At 38.0% G+C, this 10949-nt stretch overlaps 1 protein-coding gene across 2 annotated transcripts in view; it reads right to left on the bottom strand.

The window, feature by feature from the left end:
- Positions 1-1572: 1572 nt before the first annotated feature.
- Positions 1573-10949, bottom strand: part of igsf8 (immunoglobulin superfamily, member 8) — a 28752-nt gene continuing 19375 nt past the window's right edge. For both annotated transcript variants that reach the window (XM_038295550.1, XM_038295631.1), the window contains exons 5-8: positions 6585-6763; positions 6149-6401; positions 4583-5029; positions 1573-3748 (exon numbers count right to left, since the gene is read on the bottom strand). In XM_038295550.1, the coding sequence (XP_038151478.1) occupies positions 3621-3748; positions 4583-5029; positions 6149-6401; positions 6585-6763 (1007 nt within the window). In that variant the 3' untranslated portion in view covers positions 1573-3620. The remainder of the gene's footprint in view (positions 3749-4582; positions 5030-6148; positions 6402-6584; positions 6764-10949) is intronic.

Raw genomic sequence — 10949 nt, 5'->3', positions numbered from 1 at the left:
CATCAAAAGGTTTTTGCTCATTAGGTTTCCATCAAAGATGCAATTCAATACAATGAATTCACAGGAAAATTATTTTATATTTCCTGTATAAGCTCTGGTGGCCAGAACAGATGAGCTTGATCTGAGATTTGACGGTTGTCAGATATATAAGACCTTTGAGGTTCTGCAGATGTAACAAGTGCAGATATAAAATGTCTAACTGCAAATTTGTTTTCTTTGTTTTTTTGCTGTGTGAATTGATGTTTCGAAATAAAATCTTTGTGTTCAGCTGCTTCCCAGTGAATCAGAAAATCATTAAAAAGTTGTAGAAATTCATGAAAAAGGTGGAACTAGTGTTACTTATAAATTGATACTTTTCAAGGGGATTTTCTTTCTTTACACACCCAGGGCTTATGCCTACTGTAGTCCTCTGTCTGCTGCATAGGAGCTACGTGGATGATCCTTAGTGTGACAGGATATATCAGCACAGCCTGCTTCAAAGTTTAACAAGAATACATGATCTCTTCATGAGTTAAAGTCCTCACCTTTAAATTTCTTAGGTTTGACAATGCAGAGCCATAGCCATCCATTACATACGTGTAACTTCTGTTTTGACATGAAAACTGGCTCAGCTGTTCCTTTCCCAGACACAGCCCCCTGTATAGCTAGTTTACTATTAGCTTTTCTAACATAGAAACTAGTTATAGATCCGTCCTGCTATGTTCATTTCTTATGTCTGCTTCTATCTCCTTGAAACCCCAGTTGGCAACTCACACACAGCCTGATTCTGCTGGAGGTTTCTTCCTGTTGCTGTAAAAGGCAGTTCTTCCTCTCCACTGTCACTTCAAGCACGCTTGGTATGAGGGATTGCTTTCAAGTCAATAAGTCGATGCATTCAGCTGTTTTTTTCTAAAATGGAAATCTTTGAACCAATTGGTCCTGTAAAGTACCTTAAGATGACGTGTTGTGTTTTGGCGCTCTATAAACGGATTTGAATTTGTAGTCCTTTTTTCGGAAAGCTGTCATCTCATATCTTTCAGCTATATTACACACATGCACAAAAATATTCTCAACTTATATCAATCTATGTTATAAACCTTTTTATTCTGAATAAATTCCTGAAATTAATGTACTTTGTCATGAAATTCTACTTTATACATTTTATATTACATCTGCATGTAAACAAATTGTTATGCTTAAAAATAATAAAAAGCACACATGATGAAGCTTAGATTATCAGCAAACATTATTGTTTTTAAATATACCTAAATATTTTCTCAGTAATAATTATTTAATTTATTATTTTTTGATTGTAAATTACAAAAATGAAATTATATAATTTTTGTTGTTTTTTTTTGTAAATATGATTGCACTACTAAAGGCGCCATACAGCATTTGAGATATGGCTAATTGACATTTTTATAACATGTAAATTACAGCAACCACAAGAATAATTTATATTTACCAATGGAAAATGTAGCATTCTAGACTGTGAGTGCTTTATCCAGCAGAATTTACAGAAATCAAATATTTTTAATTTTATCTGATATGCATGTTCAAATTTACTAAAAAAAAACAGCAAAATACACAAAGTACTGATGAAAATACAGAGTGTTTAATTTTTTAATCAATTGGCGGGTTTTGCCAAAGCACCATAAGAAACAAAGGTGAGAAATAACCTGCTTTTATGATTATATGGATGCATTTAGGAACAGTGAAGTTTAGCATCATTAAACAATTCAAACAAAATTTCTTCATGAGAAAACTTTACACAAAAGCACACATTAGACAACAGTTTAGTATTTTTCACATTCTGTGCAAAAATCTCTTCACAGAGGGGAATGATTCACAGAGAAAAGTGGTTGAAAACAAATTGAATGTGAGCCACACAGCGTGGGGGAAGGGCGGTAAGATCCGCTGCTGCCATAAATGGGGATTAGAGATGAACTCTCAGATACTCTGAAAATACATCCACACAGCAGTGCCCTGCCTCTGCTGCAGCTGTGTCGATGACTATCCACGTTGGTGTAAAATAAAGCGCTGTAGGGAACAAATCAGCTTTGAGTCTGGAACTAAGTGGCTCAGCAAGCAAACAGAGCTGTGATTTTACTCCAAACCCTCTTTGAACATTTATAATGAGGGTTTAGGAAACATAAGTAAAAGAAAGCACTGAGATTCAACAAAACCTCCTGCAGAGAGAGATTCAAAGTCAATGCATGTAATTTTACATGACCACACTTTCTTTAGGAGTTACTTTCAACAGGAAGAGGAGGATGGATTAAACATGCACGCATACTGAATCTCTCCAATACATTTTTGTGGGCTAGCTGTGGGGAGCCATGGTCATAAAAAGCCTCCTTAAGAGCCCCAGACAACATCAGGAAGGGGAAGGGGATGATGGAGATATTTCACCAAACTATCAGATCATATGACTGGGCGCCACAGAAAACCACAGTATTTATTAACCAGCAATCACGTGATACAAAAGAGAAAAGACGTAACACGTTCGTTTTTGTCAGAAGCCATAACCCCCAAAACAAGTAAAAAAAAAAAAAAAAAAGCACATGAATGGCTTTTTGGCTGGAAGATTACAGAGTAAAGGATACCAATGGGCTTTGGTCCCAGACTCATTTTCATCCAAGTGCTTAAAAGGAGCAGACTGCTGCAGCATGCTAATCAATGGTGCTTTACATAGAAATATTGTGCTGCAGCAAAGTCTTACATTAAGTCAATTAATATGGAATTTCAGCCACATTTGAACATATTTTAGCTCAGTGTCGAGGGCATTTTCATTTATCGCATTCAAATTGATAAAATATAACATTTTAAACACATCAGTTCTGTTTTACAAAATTGACAACAGAAAGCAACCATCAACTGGACTGGTTTCCATAGGACAGTAACTCACCAGCATAGGCTTTGTTTACTTGCAGACCTGCTCTGGGCTAAAGATAAGAAACTGGCAAAACAGCTTCAATCAGCATTCACCTGACTGCCAGTTAGCACCTAAAGCCATGCACATACCTTTTGTACATTGTGGAGTCTTGTATTCAAAACAAAACGTGTAGCTTGAATGAAAAGCAACCTGAAAACATAACTGCTTTTATCCACAAAAAACGCTGCACCAATGGTGAACATATAATGACCTACATATCCAGCATTATATAAAAATAATCTGATGAGTTGAGCAGCATGGCTACTTAACATCTGACAATCTTCTACAGAAAGAATAACTTCACTAAAACCTGCATTGATTTCAATTATCTTTACAACCCCTTATTTATTTTGCAAAAAAAAAAAAAAAAAAACAAGAATAGCACTAAAAATGTGGTTATGGATAACATGAAAACAGCTATCAAATCCACTTGCAAAGTGAGGCAGAAAAATCTACGGTTCTAACCTGCTATTGGTGCACAACATAGTACTAAACATTGAGCGAATGTAAAAAAATAAATGTTTTGGCATGGATTGCAAAACAAAAACGTCCAAACACAGAACACTGAGATAAAAGACGCCAAAGTCTTTAATTTAGTTTTCAAGTCAGTTTGGAGTGGGGTGGCCGTTTTCCACCGCTGTAATCTCGACAGTAGCTCCCAGTAAACAAAGAGCAGTCACTAAAAAGCTGCTGCCCACTTTGACCCTTATTTAGGAGCTCTCTGTCTTGCTAGTCGCTTCATAAAGCAGCAGGTTACCGTTGCAATAATGAGGATGCCGACAAACAAGGCTGATGAGATTCCTACCACCAGCGGGATGAGGAGGAGGTCTGCAGCTGGAGAAACAAGGGGAAAAAAACAAAATTAAATTTCTTTGTAAACTGATCGGAGAAAAGAAATATGCATGCTTTAGCTACATAGCTTTTCATTTGCTAGAATTATAGTTTGGATCATATAAATTAAAAATTTTGGATCTTAAGGAACTAGCTTAAGACTGTTGGCTCTTTTCACTACATTTTACAGAACTTCAGCTATAAATGTAGTGCATACAAATTTACTCTGTTTTGTCAAATTTGGATGTTTAAGATCCCCAAACTAGTTTGTACATCAGACAAAGAAAACCAGAGAAGTTACGAATGTCCTTTTCAGGTCATGATGTCATTTACCATCCAAGCCATCCTTGTGCCATGTGAAAACGTAACTACGCCTTTAACATAAATGCCACTATAATCTGCCCTCATGCCTTTAGGATTTCTAACAATGTGCTTTGATAAATCGTGATGAAGGGATTTTGGGTCCCTCCTATTCGCAGAATTGCTTTCATGCAGCCACATAGGAGGATTTTCAAGCATGAGTGGAATGTTTAAAAACAACTGAGCTGCTGTGCCTCAGTTGCTCCAAAATCTTAATAGGCCACTGCAGAACATTTGTTTTTCTTTTTTAGCCACTAAAAGTAAATGCATTAAATGTGCAATGTTGTTTTTCCACATTAGCCATTTTGACTTTATTTTTGTTTCACCAGGTTTATTCTCAAAATCTTGGACACATTGACTTAGCTGTAACCCCTCACAATCTTTTTGGAGCAGTGAATTAGTTATGTTGTACCCATCAGGGGACACATGTGTGCAAATAAATGAGAAGAGGAGTGTTTGGAAGAGTGAGGCTCTTACCTCTGGCATACAGGTAAACATTCACTGCGTTTGACTCTGCTTTGGCTCCAGTGCTGTACCAGCCTCCATGCTGGTCCTGCCCCCACACTTCAGCACGACACCCATACAAGCCCTGGTCCTCCACCGTTACCATGTGGATTCTCAGTCTGTAGCTGATGGCAGACAGCCGGTCAATGCTGATCTCACTGTCGTTGACGTAGATATTTGCTACACCGTCATACATTAGAGCAGCAATGAGCATGGGTGGTGTTACAGCTCCAGAGTCCAACTGAACTCCCCCAGGTTTCCTGGGGTTGACTGGTTTAGGCATCGGCCAACGCAGCCACTGCACCTGAACCTGCACTGGACCTGTGGTCGTCACAGTGGTGTTGCAGATTAGGGTGACGGTACTGCCTCTTTTCAGCAGGGGGCCACGGGGGAGCTGAGCCACAGCTGAAACCAAAACTTCTGTGTGGAAAAAGGGAGATTTATGAATGGTAAAAAATAAACTATGTTAAAAAGCAGAGAAATAGAAATAATGTGAAAAGCACAAACCGAAACCATCTTATATTAGGAGGATTTGGCTAAAGCTCAACATCATAAATTAATAAATAAAAATCCAAGTTTACATCTAGGTTTGAACACAGCTGATTGTATCCAAAAAAACTGCTAAACTCTTATTGGCTTTCATAGTTAAACAAATAAACAAAAAAAAAGAGACAGGAAATCCCCCTTACATATCTGCATAATGGATCTTTAGTTAGAGTATTTGCAAACAGATAGGGTGACTCAATATTACAAAACCGTCTTTCCTCTCTTTCTCATTATTGAAACCTTCCATGACCTTTAGCATTTAGATAATGTAATTTGTGTCTGTTTCAGCATCTGCTGATGTGTGACTGTACATCAGGCTAAACATTGTATTAGCAAGTAGAATGCAAGTTCATAATAATTGGAATGCATTAGCCCAAAACTGTTGCACTTTAGGCAGACCTTTGTGATTTGAAAAGTTACACACACTTATATTGCCCAGCCAATATATGCTAAGCCTATTCATTATATTCCATTTGTAGACATTGTACTCCTCAGTCACCCTCTATTGCCACAAGAATGGTTTAGAAACCCCCGACTTAAATGATCAGAAATATTGGGAGGAGTACAACCAATGAGACTCAGTCAGTTCTAAAGTTTTCTGTGAAAAAGAGCCACATATTAGCGGAGACAGGTGGTGTTTGACACCAGTTACCAATGGACATATCCAGTGTGTTTTAGATGCGTTTTTGCTCCAAGAAACTTTCTTTAAACACCTGAATTGATCATCAGGTTCCATAGGAGCCTGCTAGTAACTCATTCTGTTTTTAATTCAGGTCTTTTAAAGCAGTAAAACATCAAAAACATGCAGGTTAGGCGACCTTTGTGAGACACCACTGCCTATATTTGATAATGTGTCAAACAACGACAGAGGAAAGATCAATTCAATCAATATGTTAGTGGGCAAAATAAAACTAGTTTATATATTAGTTTGGCTCTGCTAAAAACTCCTTTAATAAAGATATATACAATTTTTTTTTTTTATATGAGGCTCACCTTTGATCTTCAGGTTGACTGTGACTCCATCTGATCTTTGGGTGAGTGTTGCAGGCGTAGAAGGGCTGGGGTTTTTCCTGCCAGCATACACACTGACCACACAGCGGTACACCCCAGAGTCTGCAGGTCGGACTGAGAAGAGCTTCAAAGAGTACTTCCCCTCTGATACTTTCTCCATGGAGCCACCACTGGCTCTGCTGAGGTCATCTCCCCAGCTTACGACACCATCCGGGCTCATTCGAGCAACTTCAACCTTAAATGGCAGCAAGTTCTCAATTACTCTCACATATCATGTCATTTTAAAGAATGGATCAAAACAATATTATTCAGACCTAAATTTGACATTCTATAGATAGGCAAAGACATTCTCTATATAACAGAAAATACACTACAAATAGTAAATTATCTTTATTATTTTATCACACAATGGCAGTACCTCTACTCCTCCGGTTCCAGCTATATCTCCACTGACAGATCCCCTTTTCATCCACTGCACCAACAGACCTGAGTTCACTTCAGATGCCAGACCCAACACCTCACAGGTCAGGATGAGAGGGGAACCAACTTGAAGGGTCACCTCCCCTCTGGGCGAGGATGTTACACCCAGAGACTCCGCTTCAAAGAGAGAGAGAGATTGAAAAGCATTAAGTACCAAAAGCTCTTCTGACTGCAACGCCACAAATGGACTCTGATTTACATCTTCAAAGGAAGTCAGATACTGCAGGGGGCAGTTCCTAGAAAATTAGACTGGCTCTTTCAGTATGTCTGTCTTTTATTGTGCTGAATAAGATGCTTATAATGTTTGAAAAATCAGAGATTCAATTGATTTAAACACCAATGGGTAATTTACATGCTTAAAAAAACATTGTAATTAAAAATCTAATTAAATACAACTGGTCAAACTCTAATCCTAAATATTTGTTCTAATATTCCTAATACCTTTATCATGAAGAAAGATATCACTCATCTTCATAGAGAGACCACAATAAATGATGGTGAAAATGTCCAATACAGCTACAAATAAAAGGCTTTTACTGCTGTAATATTCTCAGAAGTGGGCAATGCATTAATACTGCAGCCATTCTACTTTTAAGACAAGCCAGTGAAAATAAATGCTTTAGGTGTCATATTGACAGTAAAGAAAGTCCACCAGCGAGTGAATGAATCTGGGTATAAATCCAGCAGCTCTGTGAGCACAGAGGTATTTTTGAGAACATTACCATCATGGGAGAAGAAGTGGAGGTGGAGAAGGAAAAAAAATGCCTTTGCTTTCACTTGAACAGTTGACTCAACTGTGAAGCCGTCTGCAAGAAGGGACAGAGCAGACTGTGCCTCTTAAAGGAATAGTACACCCAAAACATGATTAGCCTTCATTTTCTACTCACCCCCATGCTGAACAAAACTCTGGAGTACTTTTTTGATATCTCAAATGCATCTGGAGATCTGGGAGGCTTCTTGCTGTCTGCTGACATTCAAATAATGGAGGTCTATGGCGCCCGAGACAGAAAGGTCCACAAAAGTCCACAAAAACGTGTCAATATTCCTCCATACTGCTCGCCCAATGTAATCCAAGTGTCCTGAGTGGGTAGCATCCAGAATTTACTCGAAACGAAGTCATTTAGAACGTTTTAGAGCCTAAACAGTAGTGTATAGGATTTCCTAATAGCGCCCCCATGCGCGCTCACGATTCTACGGAAGCCGGCAGACCAAACCGGAAGAAAGTGCGCATTCAGCGTCTGCTCTGCCGATAATGCAAGCGTAGAAGAAGAAATGTGCTGTTTACCTGTGCAAAGAAAGAAACAACGAAAGAAAAATGTCTGAGGACTTCAGTGTTGAGGAAGAGCATGAGTTCTTTGCCGAGCTGAATGCGCTGGTTTGGTCTGCCGCGGTTTCCGTAGAATCGTGAGCGCGCATGGGGGCGCTATTAGGAAATCCTATACACTACTGTTTAGGCTCTAAAAACATTCTAAATGACTTCGTTTCGAGTAAATTATGGACGCTACCCACTCAGGACACTTGGATTACATTGGACGAGCAGTATGGAGGAATATTGACACGTTTTTGTGGACTTTTGTGGACCTTTCTGTCTCGGGCGCCATAGACCTCCATTATTTGAATGTCAGCAGACAGCAAGAAGCCTCCCAGATCTCCAGATGCATTTGAGATATCAAAAAAGTACTCCAGAGTTTTGTTCAGCATGGGGGTGAGTAGAAAATGAAGGCTAATCATGTTTTGGGTGTACTATTCCTTTAAGGAAGCTTAGGTCCATTATCTTTTGCAGTGACATGCTGCATTTCTTCCATAAGTCTGCTGTGATCTCTTTCTTTATCGTCTGTTGAAGTATCAGCATCAGAATAAATGACCTAAAGAAGCTCAACAAGCTGCTTAAAAAAGCTCATTTTTAAGGAACTCCTCTAGAACCTCTGGAGATGCTTTCACAAAGAATTATGTAGAATATGGAAACAGCAAACATCCTCTTCAGAAGGCTGTTAAACAACAACAGAGTGCTTTTAGTCGGAGGCTTCTCCAGATCTACTGCAAGACAGACTACTATAAAAGTTCCTACCCGTCTGCAGCTTTTAACATCTTAAACAACTGGGAAAAAAAATAAAATAAAATGCTGAGTTACAACATTTTATTTCCCATTAGAATCAATATTCTTTTTTGGAATCTGATTGATTTAAATAACCAAACAAAAAGCCCCATTAAAGGTATAGTGGAGGATGTTCTTTTTTCCGGTAGGATCATCAAAGGTGTCCTCCTAATTGTCAATCATTCTGGTTCTCATCCCTATTTTCATGTACCGGGGGTGAGTCTGACATAGTGGAAAAATTGCAAATCTTCTTTTGGAAAATAAGCTTGTATTAGCGACGCAAACAGCTACTTTTAAACAGAGCGTGCACAAGGAGAAATGGGCTCATGCACGCTCTCGCACACGTTTAATAGGCTTTCCCTCTCTGCAGTCGGTACAGTGTTTTTTGTGAAGAGGGCGGGTCTTTTACAAGATTCGTGAAAATTACCAACGATACCTTTAATTATTATTCTTCATTTATTTTTTCATTTGTTTATGGAAAAGAAAAATGCATATTAATGAACATACAGCTGGTGGTGTAAAAAAAATCCGTAAGGCTACTTTCCAGGCGGCAGTTTCATGTAATAAAAACATACCACCAAAACACAGAGCATATACCTTATAATTTATACAAGACAAACAACACAGCAAGAAACATTTCACACTACGCACAAAACAGCATTCCAAACTAACGCTAATATATTAAACACAGAATTACTTAAAATTAACAGGCTAAGATTACAGAGATGCCAACGCAGTACATTTACTGCCCCTGATCAACCCATGCATTCTCTACACACTAACCAACTCCTGACATAAAATGATAAGTCTGTGTTTGTGGAGCTCATCCTAATGGTTGCAGCTTTGCTGTGCAAGAAGCCCTTCCTTAAGATGTTTTTAAATGAGTTGTAGGTGGTACCTGTCATTAGTAATGTGTTCCAATTAGAGCAGCCTTTGATAGAGAGAACATTTTGTGCTAATGTGATCTTCAGAAACTGCACCACTAACTATGCATGGAGGCCTTTTTCTTTCTAAAAAGGACAATTATTTGAAGAAAAAAAAGGGCTTTAAGGTTCTCAAAATTTCTAATAGGTGAAAAGATGTAGTCTTTTAATCAATTACATTAATATTCTTTTAATACAATTGTTCAAATAGCTTGGGTGCAGTGGCACCAACAAAGGACCATGCAGTTAAGCAGGATTCAAAATAGGAGATATCATACAGTGTGGGTAGGATGGTATGAGATTTCTAATAAAGGTCAAATATGTTTATTAATTTGAAAGTAAATTTAACTATATTTTAACGCTTTTTGATGTATGTGTTTTTTATATAATTTAACTTAGTCAAACATGACCCCAAAATACTTTAACCGGGCCACCAACTCCAGTTTTTTTTACATAATGCAAACTCTTTTTTGAGTTGATCAAAACACAACTTTGTTTAAACTGTTCATGCTAAGGTAGACCAGGAAACACAGCAGACAAGTCAGAGATAAAGTTGCTGAGAGGTTTAAAGCAGAGTTAGATCCTAACTCAAAAATCTTAACTTTGAACATATTGTATTGTTGTTGTTAGCTGCAGATGGCTTGGATTAAAGAACCATTATTAGAGAGGCAGCCAGGAAGCCTGTGGTAACTCATGAGGAGCTACAAAGACATACAGTTCAGATGGGTGAATCTCTAAACAAAACAAATATTGCATTTGCTCTCTACAAATTTTCATAAAGGGTGGAATTTATTCTTTTTTTTTTTTTTTTTAAAGTCATTAAAGATTCCTTCCCAGGTTTGCCACCAGCCATTTTGGCAAAGTTATGTAGGTCAACAAACACTAGCCCCACTAACACTAGCCCCACTGTAAAACATAGCTGTAGCAGTCTCATGCTGTGGGACTGCCTTTCCTCAGGGACAGAGAAGCTGCATAGTTCATGCTAGATTTGAGTAATAGTGGAAGAAAATCTGCAAGAGTGGAGCTAAAATGAGTGATTAAAGAAACGCACATCCATGTGTTAAATAGACCCAAGTTCAGATCTAAAACTAACTGTGGAAACTGTGCCAAAAAAAAAAATAAAAATTTTCTGAGATACTTAACATCCATCTGTTTTGCAGAGTGATTCCACATCGGTGGGCTGTATACCTATGCACACACCTCTGACTATTATTTTTAAATAAAACAGCAAAAAAAAAGAAACTTCCTTCCGTTTTACTCATATGTAGTACTTTGTGTGATTCTT

The sequence above is a fragment of the Cyprinodon tularosa genome, unplaced genomic scaffold, assembly GCF_016077235.1.
Source record: "Cyprinodon tularosa strain WSP-4 unplaced genomic scaffold, ASM1607723v1 ctg10, whole genome shotgun sequence".
In the NCBI taxonomy this organism is placed as follows: Eukaryota; Metazoa; Chordata; class Actinopteri; order Cyprinodontiformes; family Cyprinodontidae; genus Cyprinodon; species Cyprinodon tularosa.
Note: the sequence above shows the minus strand (reverse complement) of the source record. Positions and strands in the feature narration are given on the sequence as shown.